We start from the raw sequence: 16912 nt of genomic DNA, 5'->3' as shown, positions 1-16912 counted from the left end.
CTTCACGCTGTCAGAGTCATTCTGCCATTGAGCCAATCCAGTGACATTTTTTTGTTTCTGTATTTTTCAGTTTTAAAACTTTCATTAGGTTCTGCTTTGTGTCTGTTATTTCTTGGTTGAGACTTTCTATTTTTCCATGTATGTGCAAACATTTGCCCTTACTATTTTCTTTTGGTGTTGGGGGGACACTCTGTCACCCAGGCTGGAGTGCAGTGGCGCTATCTCATCTCACTGCAGCCTCCACTTGAAGCTATCCTCCCACCTCAGCGTCCCAAGTAACTGGGACTACAGGCATGCACCAACACACATGGCTAATTTTTGTCTTTTTTGTAGAGACAAGGTTTTGCCATGTTGCCCAGGATGGTCGCAAACCCCTGAGCGCAGGCAATCTGCCCGCCTCAGCCTCCCCCAGTGCGCCCTCAGTTCTGAGCATTTTTATAATGGAGCTTGCAGATAGATGTTTTTCAGGGAAACTCCCGTCACTGTGCTGTCTCCATGCTGTCCTGTTCTTTTTCCACGTGAGTTGATGTTTTCCTGGTTTTCCCTTGCTGAGTAACTTCATATTGTACCCTGGACATTTGTAGTGTGAGGGGTGAGATTCTTGGTCTTACTTACCTTCGATGAAGATGTGGATGTGTCTGTTTTACTGTGACTTGGTTGGCGTAACTCCGTAGAGTCTGACCTCCTTCTCTGGGACTGGTTTCAATGTCATTTTATTTTTAGGGCCTTGGCCTTGCTGTCTCTGCACGTCCCACAAGTGTACTCACCGGTAGCCAGTCTGACCACGGCAGTGGAGCAGCAGATGAGGGACAGCAGTGGAAAATCTCATGAGATCCAGATTAAGTCCATAGTTTCCTTTGAAAAAACAAACACGAGCCTCTGAGCAGGCAGGAGTTAGGCTGGGCACTGCACAGAAAGCTCGTCACCGCGTGAGGCAGGCGTTTCATGTCCTGTGCATGGCGTCTGCCCCTCCTGGAGGAGCCCAGGCTGCCGGGTTAGCAGCAGGTGACACAGTCGGCCGGGGCTGCCGTGAGGCAGTGCTGGCCCAGGGGCGTGTCAGCTTCCTTTCTGCGCATCAGGTCAGTGTGTTCTACGGTCTCACAGCCTCTGCCTTGGCCCCTGGCTTTTCGAAGTCCATTCCAGATGGCAGGTGATGAGCCTCAGTGAGACTCTACACATCCCTGACCTCCTGGGTCACAGCCAGGTGCCGTCACAGTTGAGAAAGGTGAGGGGCGTGGGGCTGGCAGCTGCTCGCCTGAAGCCCCTCTTCCTTCTCTGCCCTCCCCAGACCCTCCTGACCGTTGAGCCAAGGGCTTGGCTGGTGTCTTCACAGACCCACCACGTCCAGGGCCTCCCAGGTGCTCACCCCATCTGCTCCTGATGTGCAGGGAGCCCCAGCCCAGGCTCATGTGACCCAGCCTCCCTCCTGCCCTCTCCACAGTCACCATAGAACGCCACGGCTGTGCTTCCTGGGGCCACGGCAGTGCCCACATATCTAACAAGGAGCTCCAGGGACCCTCCACCCTTGGGCTGCACCTTCCCTCCCAAGAGTCTTCCCTCTGCCCTGTGGAGGGTGCTGCCCACTCCGAGCTGCCTCAGCCCCTGCGGGCGAGGTGTGCACAGATGCCCGCCGCTATGCTCCCTGGTTTGAGAAACACCCTGAAGATGGGATTTGGGCACAGGTTTTAGAAGTGGACAGGCTGCCTGAATCCAGCCGAGGCCCCAAGTGCTGAGGGTGGTTCCAGTCACATGCTTGAGTCTAGAGGACAGGGTAGCAACATCTGCTTCTGTAGCTGTTCTGGGACGAGCGAAAGGACACCCAGCTCCTGACCAGGGCATCAGGGCGTGTGCCAAGGACGGCAGAATGCTTAGCTTGGGGTGGTTGGCTTCTACCTGTTGAAAGCTGCATTTTCCAAACGTTCCAACAAAGTGCTTAGTTCCAGGAAGCACATGGCCCTGGATGGGCAGGGTGGCGGTGCCAGCGCCAGGCGGGTGTGCTGGCTCTGACCTGCACGTGCTTCGTCTTCCACAGGTGACCCCAGGGTTTGAAGAGAAGGACGGGGAGCTGCTGGTGAGGGGACCCTCTGTGTTTCGAGAATACTGGAATAAACCAGAAGAAACTAAAAGCGCATTCACCGGGGATGGCTGGTTTAAGACAGGTAGGATCTAACCCTGCGGGCATGGAGGAGACCCCGGGGCTGGGGAGGGGACAGGCAAGAGTACGCCTTGCCCAGGTTCAGTGACACCAAGGCTTTCAGCCAAAGGCAGAAGACGGGGGTGGTGCGGGTAGGGCTGGAGGCTGCTGTTCCAGCGCCGCACCCTCTGAGCGCCCGGCCTCTAGAGCAGGGTCCATGGCCCCGTCTGTCAGTCCCTCGGTGCCCCGAGACAAGACATCCGCACTGTCCCTCAGCGTGGCAGCCGCTGCAGCGAGTACATATCCTGACCACAGGCGCTGGACCCCACACGCCCCTTCCTGTAGCCCCTCTGCCCATTGTGGGCCGGGGCGCCCTCCACCTCCCAAGTACACCCCTGCACCCAGAGACCTCATCACCCCCACGCCCAGCTGCCCTCATGCCCTGCACATCTTCCTCTCCCACTGGGGGCCTAAGTCACCTGCTACAGTGTGGTAGGTTTGCGGTGTGGCTGTTCCTCTACCATTCTGCAGTTAGCACACTCTCCCCGCCTGCCGGAACGGGCCTGTGGGGGAGCGGGAACCCTGTGGCAGTCAGCGGAGATGGCAGCGCCCCCAGAGCCTGTGGGCAGCCCCCACTGCCACCCTCATGCTCTCTCTGAACCTGCCCTGAACCGCTGCGTGCCCCACCCCCTCCTTTGTGCGAAGCCGACTTGGTCCGGGATCCCATGTCCCGCCCCATGGGCCGTGTTTGGACATTTGGATAGTGGACAGATTTGGGTGTGCAGGTGTTCACAGTAGTGGACTCATCTAGGAGATCTGCACTGGAACTTTGTTCCTGAACTCTGGGTATAAGATGGTGGTAGGTTTTCTTTTCCCCTTTTTTTTTTATGGCTTGTCTTTATTTTATGCTGAACGTCATTATTTTATAATAATCTGAGGTAATATTTTCCAAAAAGAGAGGCCCATTTTCACACATCAGAATCTGCTGGCCCAAAATCAGAAACACACCTGCCCCATGTCCTTCCACAGGGAGCAGAGCTCAGGGGACACAGTATGCAGGCAGGAGGGGCTCCTGGAAGAGAGTGCAGGGGTTGGGCTCCTGGAGGGGTGCTGGGAGGGAGGAGAGCGCGGGGAATGGGCTCCTGGAGGGGTGCTGGATGATGCTGTGTTCCCTGCAGCCTCGCTGCCCTGTGGCCTGATCTTTGGCTCCCGGAGGCTCTGGAGTGTGCGCTACTGTAAGGCAGGCGTGCTAGGTGTGTGGTCTTTGAGCACGTTTGCAAAGTGAAGACTTTGTGAGCCCCTAGAGCAGAGGCCGGTGCCCTATGCAGCATCCCACAGGCTCCCCAAGGGACCCCAGGAGGCACCTTCGTGGCTGGACATCAGCAGAGGACCCAGGGCTGGGGCCTAGAAGCCTGTCTGCGACAGGACGTGGCTGGCACAGTCAGCCCTCCCTACCGGTTTGTCATTTGAATACATCCCGGGATGCAAGCTGGTCCATGACTCCCCTTCAGATTCGGAATTCCAAGAGCCTGACTTGAGTCCGTCTTGCTCTGAGTGTCCCTCCAATGCCCTCTGGATGCCCCGACTCCAACCTCACTCACACTGTAGTTCTTCTTTTATTTATAAATTCAGGCAAAAAGCTGAAGATGTTTTCTCAAAGCACAGGAACCAAAACCCTGTGGATTTTTCGAATGGCTGGGCTCTCTGAGCTGCTGGGAGGGCAGCCTGTGCCATGCAGGGCTGTGGGCGCGGAAACCCCGCAGTCCCCGGCACCCGTGCAGATTTCAGCCGGGGTGGAATAGCGTGCATTAATTATTGTAAAGAGATGTCTTTAGGAGAAAATGGTTTTGAAATTCAGTTTAATTTCATTGTAATGTGCTGCAGACAGGAAGGGAGTGTGTGTGTTTAATTGGCTCTCAGGAGTAAGGCCTGGAAGCCGCATGCCTTTGTCACAGGCCATTAGCGATGCCGCCTGCGTGAGGAGAGCCTGCAATCAGCCCACAGCTGCCGCTCCTGCGGGGAGAGCATGATATTAAATAGAAATCAGGAGAAATTAAACTTAACCCTTTCCCTGGCCAGCCCCTCCCACCACATGGATTCTGGCATAAGCCGCCAGGCACAGGGGACAGCTGGGGATGGCGATGGCTGGGGATGGCCGGGATGGCCGAAGCCAGTCCATAGCTCCTCAGCGGCCTCCTCCGGGTCAGGATGAGAGGAGAGGTTGCCGGCTTCGATGCTGGCCGCTCCTGCCTCCCTGCCCTGCCTCCAAACCTGCAGCCTGCTTCTGCCTCAAGATTGCACAGGGGGCTTCAAGGCCATGGGGTCTCCGCTGCTCGGGGGCAGGTCAAAGGTCTCCCTCAGGTAGCTCTTCTGATAGCGAAAATGGTCTTTCCCAATGCTCTGACTCCACCTGCCCTCACTCAGAGACACATGGCACATTTGCTGCCTGGGCCCAGTGCAAGGCAGCACAGAGGTGGGCGTCCCTGCCAGGCAAGTGGTGGGAGCAGCAGCCCCTCCTGGGGAAACCAGGCTCAGGAGGGTGCAGTGGGGCAGGCCAGTGTCCCTGCATGGGTGGATGGGTTCTTAGGCTCTAGCTGGGGGAGGAAATCCAATGACAGTGCTCCATAGAGAAGAGCCCTGGGTCCCGGGAAGACCACCAGGAGCTTGTGGGGAAGGATTGCGGGGGGAGCCGGGGATCCCGGGAGGACCACCAGGAGTTCTCAGGGAAGGACTGGGGGAAGGAGCCCTGGGTCCCTGGAGGATTACCAGGAGCTCGTGGGGAAAGATGGGGAGTGGGAAGTAGGGGGCTGGAGAACCCCCAGACAGAGACATACTGTTCAGGGAGGGAGAGAGGAGCTGGGCCCAGGTGGCCCCATTCCCCGAGGCTGAGTGTCAGCCCTGTCACCTGGTCCCTTCATGCCCATGGGCACCACTGCCGGGCACCAGCTTGCTTGTCAGCCTCTCCAAGGTCACTTCTTCCGGGGCCCAGCCAGGGCTCCATGTGTCGCCAGGCATCCCCAGACCCTCTGGCTCTCAGCCATGGGGTGCTTACATCTGGGCCAGAAGGGTTAAAGAGACCTTGTGATTTAGTGGGACTCGCTGGCCTCAAGAAGCAGAAAATCAGAGGGCCAGTAGCCCCAGCCACCCGGGGTTTCCCCTGTGGAGCCAGAGCTGGCCAGGGGTCCTGTGGAGGCCCAGCGGGAACTGGGGGTATCACGATTCTGGCCCACGGCCTCTCCGTGTGGTAACGAGTTGGATGCTGAGCCCCAGGCCTGGTGGCACATTGGAGCTCAGATGGTGGCATCTGAGCTGTTCTTACAGCCATCCCTTCTGTCAGAGCAGGCACCTTTTCAGAAGCCCTCGGGCTTTTGTGTCCTAGGCCAAAACTCTCCTGGCCGCTCTCCCTTCACAGGACACAGGCCCTCTGTGGGACAGGGAAGGGACACAAGCATTCTGGTGGGAACCAAGGCTGGCCTGGCTGGTGCCAGCCCCTGTGCCAAGGTTGCCAGCCAAGGTCAGAGGTGACCACAGGAAGGACAGGTGCAGAAGTGCCCTCACCCGCCCCAGCCCCTTCCATATGGCAGAGGGACCCACTGGGCCTCTCTCATTGGCCAGGCTGTGTGGTGAAGCCCGTCTCTTCCCTCTGAGCCACGTGTGCATGCTGACAGCTCCTGAGAGGGCCATGTTTTGCTGCCTGCAGGGCGACTGGAGCCCACAGGGCCTCACCAGGCCCACGAGACGGGCATCAGATGGATCTTAGCCTGGGTTCCCTAGAAAACGCATGAGGACTCTGGGCAAAGGGTGAGTGTTTTCCCTTTGTTTTTTTTAAAACCAAAGTTATATACCCATGGTTTAAAGACCCAAGTAGTTTTAGCAGTTCAGGAACAAGAGCTACAGCTGTGCCCCTTCCCACAACCCGCCGGCCGCGGCTTCTGTGCTGTCTCTGCATCCTGAGGACCCCCCGGCCGCGGCTTCTGTGTGGTCTCCAGGCCCCGGGACCGAAGCACCACCACCTCCAGACTCCCACAGGAGGCCCCTCCTCAGACTCGGCCCGGCTCAGTCGTGTGCAGGGTCCGCACCATTGGGACCTGGCGTCCCCACTGAGAACTGAGCCCAGGAGACACTGCTGTTTTTTTGTTTTCCAGAGTCAGGAAAGTCTCGATTTTCTTGGTCTAGGTACCAGTTCCTCATGGGCTGGGCTGGTCTCGCCACCGGTCTCCTTCCCCTTCACAGCCACTTCTTCCCTCCTGCTGGGTCAGGGCTTCTGCCCCTGCCCGCGGTGTCCTCCCTCCACCCCCTAGCTCTGGGGACTGCTTTCCTCGGGGGCTTCCTGAGGTGGAGAGCGTAGGGTCAGTATTGGAGACTTGCGTGTCTCTGTGTCCTTGTTCCGCCCTTAACCTGCGTTGCGGGTTTGGCTGGGTATGGGGTTCTGGGTTACAAGTCACTTCTGTATCATTTTCTGGCCTCCAGAGTTGCTGGTGCCACAGCCATGTTGAATGCTGGTACTTGGTGACCCCTTCTTTTTAACATAAGGTGTCTCTTCTGTCCCCAGAGCCCTGAGCCCAGCCCAGGGAGCCTCCGGGTGGGGACTGAGCCCAGCCCAGGGAGCCTCCGGGTGGGGACTGGGCCCAGGCCGGGGAGCCTCCGGGGGGGACTGGGCCCAGGCCGGGGAGCCTCCGGGTGGGGACTGGGCCCAGGCCGGGGAGCCTCCGGGTGGGGATTGCACCCAGGTCAGAGAGCTGGGTCTAGGCCATCGCTGGGACTCCCTCTGCCTTCAAGAGCCCTCTTCCACCCCAGGCCCACAGGGGAGACCTGGATGACTGGAGCCTCCAGTGTCCATGGGCACCAGAGCTTCCAGCACCTTCCCTCCTGCTGGGCGATGGCCAGTGCCTGCCTCGATAGGGGCTGCCTGCACCGCTGCCCCTCCAAGCATCAGTCTGTCCTCCTTGTAGCCACCTCCCGTGCCCAGGGGCAGCTGGCGGAGCCTTTCGCGTAAGTTGGTTTCCAGCTGCCCCTCTGTACCCATGTGGGGGCACCTGTTCCAGGCTCGTGGGCAGGGGCCTCTGAGGCAGAGAGCAGAGCTCTCAGGGGCAGGAGCTCAGGCGGGGGCCTCGGGCTTCCCTCGGCACTTCCTCCCCGACCAGGAGCCAAGCTTCAAACGCATTTTGTCGCTGGCGTCAGTGCATTTGGGAGCAGAAGTCCAACAGGCTGGGTCTGGGCCTCTCCACACCGTGTTTCCTGGACAGAGCTCTGGGGGGCTTGTGTCACTCCACACCCAGGCTCAGGAACCGGCTCTGCACAGCACCAGTGTTGTCACCTCTCGTGCAGGTCAGGACGCCCCGGCCAAGAGCGCTTCCTCCCAGGTCCCCAGACAAGGTCTCTCTCCGGGGGACCAGGGGCCTCAGCACTGCACTCCACCCAGGCTTCCGGGGAGAGAATCTGAGTACTGGGAGATTTATTTTCAATTGCAGTGGAAGGCAGAGATGTGAAATAGTGTTAAATCCAAAAGCAGCTTATCAGTCCAGGGAAAGCAGTGTATGGACCGCTACATTCTGTCAGAACAAAACTCCTTTAATGCGAGAGTCAGGTCGAGGAGACAGCCCATTGGCAGCCGACTCTCATTCCAGAATCAATGCATTTTGATAACTATGTTGTTATAAAAAGTAAAGGTATCGGCCGGGCGCTGTGGCTCACACCTGTAATCCCAGCACTTTGGGAGGCCGAGGCAGGCAGATTACCTAAAGTCAGGAGTTCAAGACCAGCCTGACCAACATGGTGAAACCCTGTCTAAAAAGAAAAAAGTAAAGGTAATTGAACTTGTTTGACCTGCATTTCACAGTGACCAAGTGTGTCCTCTGCGCTCTGGCTCTGGATGGCCAGTCGCCCTGGAGCCTGTGAACCTTGTGGGTCACCCTCACTGCCGCAGGGCCTCCTCCCATGGTATCCAGCCTGCCCTTGCTCGGCCAGGACTTTATTAAAACCCTGGCTCCGATGCCCCTGAACCCTCGATAGCAGAGTCCAAGCCTGGAAGAACAAAACCAGCCACTCTTTCCCTTGGCAGGGGCACAGCAAGGTGAGTGAGACAGGTGCTGCAGTGTGGGAATGGGCAGGGCTGAGGCTGCTCTGCACTGAGAAGCTAGAACAAAGCCTGACATGTTCCAAAGGCCAAGCTCAGGGCTGGGAGGGAAGCCGCGGGGAGGCCCCTGTGGGTGGAGGCGGCCAGGCCTTGCAGACCGGGCAGCGGCCAGGGGAGGTAGACGGGAGGCACTGGGGCAGAGGGGCCGTGTGCACAGCAGGAGGGACCCTGAAGGGCCCCGGCCTAGAGGGGCCTTTTCAAGGAGGATGCCAGGAATGTCCAGGCAAAGGCAGCCAGGCCTGGGAGACTCACGTGGACTTGGTCTTTTTTCTGTGGGCAGTGAGAAGTCTCTCCCTACACCCAGAAGGAGCTGCAGGCAGCAGTGACGATAGAGATTGACTCTGGAGGGCGGGGCTGGACCTCTGGTTCTTGTCAGGCTGAGAGCCGAACCACCCTCTGATACCCAGGGTGGGAAAGAGGCACGGCTGCCACCATCCACTGAGAGCCCCGCATGCCATGCACACGCCTGGGCACTGAGGGCCCGCAGACCCAGGCACAGAGGGCCCGCACACCACACACACCCGGGCACTGAGGCCCCGCACACACACCCGGGCACCGAGGGCCCGCACAGCACACACCCGGGCACTGAGGGCCCGCACAGCACACACACCCGGGCACCGAGGGCCCACACAGCACACACACCCGGGCACTGAGGGCCCGCACAGCACACACACCCGGGCACCGAGGGCCCGCACAGCACACACACCCGGGCACTGAGGCCCCGCACGCCACACACACCCGGGCACTGAGGCCCCGCATGCCACACACACACCCGGGCACTGAGGGCCCGCACACCACACACAACTGGACACTGAGGCCCCGCATGCCACGCACACACCCGGGCACTGATGACCCCGCACGCCACGCACACACCCAGGCACTAAGGGCCCACACAGCACACACACCCGGGCACTGAGGCCCCTCACGCCACACACACACCCGTGCACTGAGGGCCCCACACGCCACGCACACACCCGGGCACTGAGGGCCTGCACAGCACACACACACCCGGGCACTGAGGGCCCGCACGCCACACACACACCCGGGCACTGAGGGCCCACACAGCACACACACACCCGGGCACTGAGGCCCCGCACGCCACACACACACCCGGGCACTGAGGGCCCCACACACCACACACACACACGAGCACCGAGGGCCCGCACAGCACACACACCCGTGCACTGAGGGCCCCACACGCCACGCACACACCCGGGCACTGAGGGCCCACACAGCACACACACACCCGGGCACTGAGGCCCCGCACGCCACACACACACCCGGGCACTGAGGGCCCCACACACCACACACACACACGTGCACCGAGGGCCCGCACAGCACACACACCCGTGCACTGAGGGCCCCACACGCCACGCACACACCCGGGCACTGAGGGCCCGCACAGCACACACACCCGGGCACTGAGGGCCCGCACAGCACACACACCCGGGCACTGATGACCCCGCACGACCCGGGCACTGAGGGCCTGCACATCACACACCCAGGCACTGAGGCGCCACACACCCAGGCACTGATGACCCACACACCACACACACACACACTCTTGGGCACAAAAGCTCCCTTCAATAATCCTCCCTGAGACAGGTGTCTGTCACAGAGACAGGTCTGTGCCCTGAGTCTCAGGCACAGCCTTTCCCCACAGGTGTGGCTGCACCTTCTCCAGCACAGAGGCCTGGGGGCCTGAGAATTGTGCCATGCTGTGTGCTGACCCCTAGGGTTCTGCCCTTCACATGGCTCAGTGGAAACCCTGCGTGTAGCACAGTGGGCAAGCTGGGACCTGTGGTGACCCTAGGGTTGGAGGCCAGGCAGGGCTGTCACTGAGAAGCGGGACCCAGGGAACAGATGACTCCTGGGGATCTGAAGCCTGGGACCCACGGAATGGATAACTCCTGGGGATCTGAAGCCTGGGGCCCAGGGAATGAATGACTCCTTGCACCCACCAGTCCTTCCTGAGCACTGGTTCCTAGAGAAGCATCTCAGAGCAGAGGCAGCCATGCCCAGGCAGGGGAGAGACCGCTGGACAAGGCCTACAGCAGGGTCGCTGGGCCTGACTGTGCCAGAAACAGCTCAGCCAGAGAGGATGGACAGACAATGTCGCCACTCTTGAAAGATCTCAGCACCCTGCCTCCCACCCCCCTGGATACACAGCCACACCTGCAGACACAGCCACGCCTGCAGGCATACCCACACTTGTAGAGATACCCACACTTGCAGAGATACAGCCACACTTAGAGACACAGCCACGCCTACAGAGACACCCACCTGCAGACATACCCACACTTGTAGAGATACCCACACCTGCAGAGACCTGAGATACACCCACAGACATCCGTGCCTGCAGAGAGACACACAGACACCTGCAGAGACGTAGGGGCCTTGCAGTGTGCAGAGAGGTCCGGTTGTGTGTAATTAGCCATTGATGGGCCTTTCCTGTGTTTGCAGCACTCATTCCTTGTATTCACAAACTTAGTTTATGTGAACTTGTTCTTTAAAAAGTTGTTGCACAATCATAATCCAAAGCTGACGTTGGTGTGACTTATCTCTTGATGGGCTCACTTAAAGGGCTGGTGCTCCTGGAGATTGGGAAGAAAATTGCTCCATAAACCAAAAAGCAAAAAACTTATTTAAAAAAGATAGATTCACAGGAAGTTAGAAATAGCACACAAGAGCTCCTCGTGCCGTCCCCCTAGTTTCTCCCAGTTTCAGCCCCATGCGTGTGACTGTCCCACGGCCTCGGCCCTGTGTGCACAACTGTCCCACGGCCTCGGCCCCGTGTGCGTGACTGTCCCACGGCCTCGGCCCCGTGCGTGACCGTGGTGCAGCCACCGCCCCATGTGTAACTGGTGCAGCTTTGGAACCAGGACACGGCACTGGGCTGTCATGGGGCATGGACAGCTTCCTCAGCTCTACACGCGAGGTGTGTGCCTGTGTGAGCTTAGCTCTCTACCAACCCACTCCTGTGCAGACCCGCCATAGCTCACCCCGTGGCTGCCTCAAGCGGCCATCATGGCCTCACAGCCCTCCCACTGCTACCCCACACCCCGATCTTCCTGTGACTTGGCAGGTAGGGAAGGTTCATAACTGCAGTCAGGTGATGGAGCCTTTTAGGAATGGTCGCTTTCCTCAGCCGCTCTCCCTGGAGGTCCGTCTGGGCCGCTGCTGGGTCAGGGCTTTCCTGCCCGCCTCCCGCCCCCGTCAGTGCCTCTTCCTCCCCCATCCCCCAGTCAGCTTCTCCCTACTGCCTCAGCACCTCTTCCTCCCCCCACTGTTCCAACACTGCAGCCCACTCCCCACAGCCTGTGTCCTGCACCTCAGAACCAGGGCCACGCCCTTGGCTCAGGCAGCGTGGGGAGGGGACGCTGGAGAGCAGAGAGATTCCAGCTGTGTCCAATGGCCCAGCCCTACTGGGAGCCTCTGTTGCCCACTTGCCCAGTGTAGGGTGTAGGTACAGCCCGGGGGTAACCCCTTCAGCACAGCCTGCAGACCTGGGATTCTTTGTCCTGAGGACACGCACCCACTGTCATGCTGTGATGACACTGGGCACCTGGAGAGTTACACTTAGAGCAGCCTGAGAGCGTGCCAGGCGCTTGGCAGCCTTGGGTGCAGGCAGTGTGGCCTCTGGCAGGTCCAGAGCAGGCCAGCGGCTCCATGCTGCACAGGGTCTCTGGGTGGTGCAGGCCAGTGGGGACCTGTGTCAGAAGCTGCATGGGGAGCCCTGCGCACCCGGCAGCGTCCCAGGTGTCAGCAGCTGTGAGCAGGAGCAGCCTGGATGGGGTGGCTCCATGCAATTAAAGAGATGCTGTTGGAAGACCAGTGGCTCTCTGGTCCAGAGGGGACACATGGAGCCAGGCTGCACAGCGGGAGCACAAACCACAGTGGGTCCCACAGGACTTGGGACAAGCTTTGTCCACGCCTGCTCACAGCCCTCCCTGCATGCCCCTTTCCAGTCAGCCAGCCAGCCAGCCAGGCTACCCCAGGGCCACAGCGTGCTCACCTCCTGGTGGGGAGCCTTTCACTTCTTCTGCTTCCTGTCAGCACAGAGTTCCAGAGCTGGGGAGGGTCCTGCCTGAACGCCCAGCGCTCCACTCCATAAATGAGCCCGAAGCCCACCGGGGCACACCTATCCGTCTTGCCTAATAGATTCAGGAGCGCACCGTGGGTCTCGAGGAGTGGCAAGGTGATGGATGAGGCCTTTCTGCGTCTAACAGCATGATGTATAATGAAGTATTTATGATTTATTGCAGCTAACAACCCGTGTGGATTGCAGGGTGTGTGCGAGCAGACGGGTGAGGCCTCAGCGCCGCTCTCTCACACGCACCGTGTGCTCCCACGGCCTCAGGCACACACGTGTGCCTGCGCACGCTCACAGTCATGTGTCCCGTGCCCTCCCAGGCCTGCACATGCACACTCACAGGCACACGCACCTTGTGCCTATGCGCCGTGAGACAACTTTGGGCCGGGAGTGCGGGCTCCGAGGCTGCAGCCACTGTCCCGGCTCCCCACCCTTGGTGGCTTGTGCCGTCTGTGTTGAGCTACTTGAGAAAGCAAGCAGCAGGGAAGGTCAGTTCCCAGCAGGAGGCTCCAGGAGCTTCCCCCTGGACGAGCAGAGGCCATGGCTTTGCCTGAGGAAGAAAGTGTGGGGCAGCCCAGCCACTGTTCTAGGAGCAGCGTGGTCAGGTGCAGCAGGCAGGAGGTGGGCACCAGCAGAGGTGCCAGGCACCAGGAAAGGCCTGTCCTCCTTGGCACCAGCCCCTCTCTGTGGGCCTCGGTGTGGGCCTCCCATCGAAAGGAGCTGGGCAGTCACTGCTGGACATCAGCAGGGTGGGGTGTTGGGAGGTGTCTGGTTTACCTGTTTTACTGAATATTTGACCTGGATTCTTTTGTGGGCCTGAGAGAAACAGCAAGAGGCCCTGGTGGGCCTCAGCCCCTCCCCCAGAACCTGCTTGCACGAGGGGTGGCCCCTGTGTGCTGCTGTTGAGAGAGGCCATCTGGGGCCTTACAGCAGCAGCGGCAGCACAGCCAGGAGGCCCAGCACACCCTGGCGCCCGTCCTGAGCGAGGGTCACCCAGCACACCCTGATGCCCGTCCTGTGCAAGGGTCACCCCACACACCCTAATGCCCGTCCTGAGCGAGGCTCACTCCGCCACACCCTGGCGCCCGTCCTCAGCGAGGGTCACCAGACACACCCTGATGCCCGTCCTGAGCGAGGCTCACCCCGCACACCCTGATGCCCATCCTGAGCAAGAGTCAAAGCATCAGATCCTGTGCTTGGTGCTTCGAAAAGGCCACACATCCCACCCGTGACCGGTGGTTACCGACAGCTGTGATGGAAACGGGCTGAGCATACTTACTAATGCAGGGTGTCTGCAGCCCACAGCCCAGCAGTGCTACTGCCACCTCCTGGCTCAGGCAGGCTCTGGGCCCACTGCTGACCTGCCCCTGGAGGGGGTACACACGGCCGAGGGTGGGGAAGGGCAGACCCCATGCCGTGGGCACAGTCCCACCTTGGGATGCACATCGTGACCTTCAGGAATGTGGGCTTACCTAGCATGGCTGCTTCTGTGTTGCGGTTGCCATGGGGGGTAACCAGAGCCCCCTTTCCTCAGGGGACACCGTGGTGTTTAAGGACGGCCAGTACTGGATCCGAGGCCGGACCTCAGTGGACATCATCAAGACCGGAGGCTACAAGGTCAGCGCCCTGGAAGTGGAGCGCCACCTGCTGGCTCACCCCAGCATCACAGGTGCGTGGCCAGATTTGCACCGGGGAGGCTGGGCTAGACCAGAGGTGCTGCCTTTCCACGTCTGCGTTTGAGGATCGCGGATGAGGCAGGGGTCCCTGTGATGCTCGCTTCTGCTCCCTGCCCTGGCCGGGGCACACAGGGCTGCTGGGGCACAGCCTGCTCAGTGTTGGAGCAGCCGCCCACATACCACCGGGGCTCCCAGGCCTGGTCGGGCGCAGCTCGCCTCTGCATGGCGCCCCTGCGGGAGGGCAGTAGGGAGCGTGCGGAGAGCCAGGGGTGGGAAGGCTGCCCTGCGCATGCCCAGCACCAGATCCACCACGGGGAGCCCGCCGCACTCCCCTCCCCGCAGGGCCAGCCAGCACCAGGACGGGCTTCAGGGCTGCAGCCAGACTGAGCACTCCCTGTGCATCCAGGTACACTTCAGCCTGTGAGTGCCATGGAGGCGTTCCCATGTCCCCATACTGTTCCTCTATCTGCAGATGTGGCTGTTATTGGAGTTCCGGATATGACATGGGGCCAGCGGGTCATTGCTGTGGTGACTGTTGGAGAAGGACACTCACTGTCCCACAGGGAGCTCAAAGAGTGGGCCAGGTAGGGCTGGGCGGGGCGGGCAGGGGCATCCGTGGGGTCTCGGTGGTCCGGGGGTGAGGGCTGCCCTAGCTCTTGCCTCATTCAACGGTTCCAAGCTCTTGTCCTGGGTCCAAGAAGTATGAGGTTACACTGACAGTTTGATGGGTGAGGAGGGTGGATAAGAATCTTCCTGAGCGATGAATTTTACCGAGTTCTCAGCAGAGAGAGAGGATGTGAGGGTGATTGGCCACACAGAGTTGGGTGTGGCTGGGTCCAGGGTTTTTTTGGGGCACAGAATGGGGAGGGGCAGGCTGTAGGTGACATTGGAAAAGGAAATTTGGTTGGTTAAAAAGCATTATTCAGAAAGAAACAGTCCCGAGTGGCAAACAGGAGTAGAAGTTCTTGCTCTGGGCTGCAGGCTCCAGGCTGTGTTTGGCTTGAAGATCGGTTTCAGTGGGTCCACCCTGTCCATCTGGGCATTTGCCTGCCTCCTGCTGCTGTCGTAAAGAGCTCTCTGAGGCAGTAATTTATAAGAAAAGAGGTTGAATCGGCTCCCAGTTCCTCCGGCTGTAAGGAAGCATGGCTGGGGAGGCCTCGGGAGACGTCCCTCACGGTGAAAGGTGTCAGGGAGGCCAGCACGTCCCACGTGGTGGAGCAGGAGGAAGAGCTCACCTATGGCAGATTCCTTCAGAACAGACATTGGTCTCTGCTCTGCTCCCTCTCTGTTCACACCCTCTCTGCCTCCACCCTGACTTGCCTTCTCCTGAGCACTAAGGGGAGTTTTGGCTGGTCAGCTGTGACTCCACAAAGAGCAGGAACCCCTGCTCATCAGGCAGCACAGAGACCGGGGGTGCAGGGCACAGCTGGAGCACTCCCGCTCCGCAGGGAGCACAAAGGCCGGGGGTGCAGGGCACAGCTGGAGCACTCCTGCTCCACAGGAAACAGGGAGCACAGAGGCCAGGTGTGCAGAGCACAGCTGGAGCACTCCCACTCCACAGGAAACAGCACAGAGGCCGGGGGTACAGAGCACAGCTGGAGCACTCCCGCTTCACAGGAAACAGGGAGCACAGAGGCCGGGTGTGCAGCACACAGTTGGAGCACTCCTGCTCCACAGGAAACAGGGAGCACAGGGGCCGGGTGTGCAGAGCACAGTTGGAGCACTCCTGCTCCACAGGGAGCAGGAAGCACAGAGGCCGGGGGTGCGCGGCACAGCTGGAGCACTCCCGCTGCATAGGCAGCAGGGAGCACAGAGGCCAGGTGTGCAGGGCACAGCTGGAGCACTCCCGCTCCACCTTGGCAGCTTGTTTCATTAAACAGACACCTTGTTGAAAAGAAAAGGTAGGTGTCTTGTGCTCAGAGCTGCGCTGGAGAGTTTCAGGGTCCAAGTGTGCAGGAACTGAAATCCTGATGCTCCTCAGCCCTTGGCTGTCCTCAGGGCCGCCCCCTGCCTGGGGACACCAGGCTGTCTGCCCCTGCTCTGTGCATCTTTGGAGTCAGGCCCCTCACGCAGCATTGTGTGGACAGTGACAGTGGGTGTGAGGAGACCCTGAGGCAGGAGGCTGTGGGCTGGGCACCTGAGGGCCTGCTGGAGAGAAGCCACCTGTGAGGGGCAGGACCAGGCTGGGAAGGCCACCCGTCATGCGGTCACAGCCCAGGACTTGCCAGTCCTGCAGGAGCCCCGGAGCCAGGCCTTCACTGTCCAGGCCACTTGCTGTGCTCAGGTGACAGCAGCCCCCGCCTGCAGTCCTAACCCCCGTTCGCTGTGCCCAGCTCAGGCTGAGACTGCAATGCTTTTCCATTCGCCATAAAAGAAAGGACAGATCTTGGGTCTCCTTTCAGATTGAAAGGAGTCGCAGATCTGTGAACCTGGAGTCTTCCATTTAAAGTACCGTAAAGCAAATACATGGTCCCAAAGGCTCCACTGCTCAATTCCATCAAACCTTTAGGGCAAAAAATAAAACCAGACCCAACAAAGTAAGTCTCTGACGAAACAGAGCAGGGAGGAGCACTTCCTAACTCCCCTCACGGGACCATCGCTGTCCTGAAATCAAAGCCGAATGAGGAAACAATAGGGCAGGGTTCCCAATGGGCACACATAGAATCCCTAAGGAAACATCAGCAGATGGCATCCGATTAACGCGCACACAGATGGCACATGATCAGGCAGCAGGGATGGAGGGTCACTTTCATATTCAAGACTCGGTTCGTGTAATTCACCGTACTTACAGAACGAAGAAGAAAACCTGTATTTCAGTAGATACAGAAAAAGCATTTGCAAATCTCAAAACCCTTTTGTAGCAAAAACTCTTA

General features: G+C 59.6%; 1 protein-coding gene across 9 annotated transcripts in view; it reads left to right on the top strand.

Annotated features, from left to right (window-relative positions):
* LOC141579874 (malonate--CoA ligase ACSF3, mitochondrial) overlaps positions 1–16912 on the top strand; it is a 66857-nt gene that overhangs the window by 39589 nt on the left and 10356 nt on the right. For 6 of the 9 annotated variants that reach the window (XR_012515857.1, XR_012515856.1, XM_074392475.1 and 3 more), the window contains 3 exons: positions 2033–2159; positions 13898–14032; positions 14512–14623. Coding sequence is in view for 5 of the 9 variants with exons in the window: in XM_074392475.1 (XP_074248576.1) it covers positions 2033–2159; positions 13898–14032; positions 14512–14623 (374 nt within the window). In the remaining 4 variants the exon portion in view is untranslated. Of the gene's footprint in view, positions 1–2032; positions 2160–5834; positions 5936–7973; positions 8208–13897; positions 14033–14511; positions 14624–16912 lie in introns of those variants that run through there. The other 3 variants (XR_012515858.1, XR_012515859.1, XM_074392477.1) reach the window with 3 other exon arrangements.

This window comes from Saimiri boliviensis, assembly GCF_048565385.1.
Source record: "Saimiri boliviensis isolate mSaiBol1 chromosome 1 unlocalized genomic scaffold, mSaiBol1.pri SUPER_1_unloc_4, whole genome shotgun sequence".
NCBI lineage: Eukaryota > Metazoa > Chordata > Mammalia > Primates > Cebidae > Saimiri > Saimiri boliviensis.
Note: the sequence above shows the minus strand (reverse complement) of the source record. Positions and strands in the feature narration are given on the sequence as shown.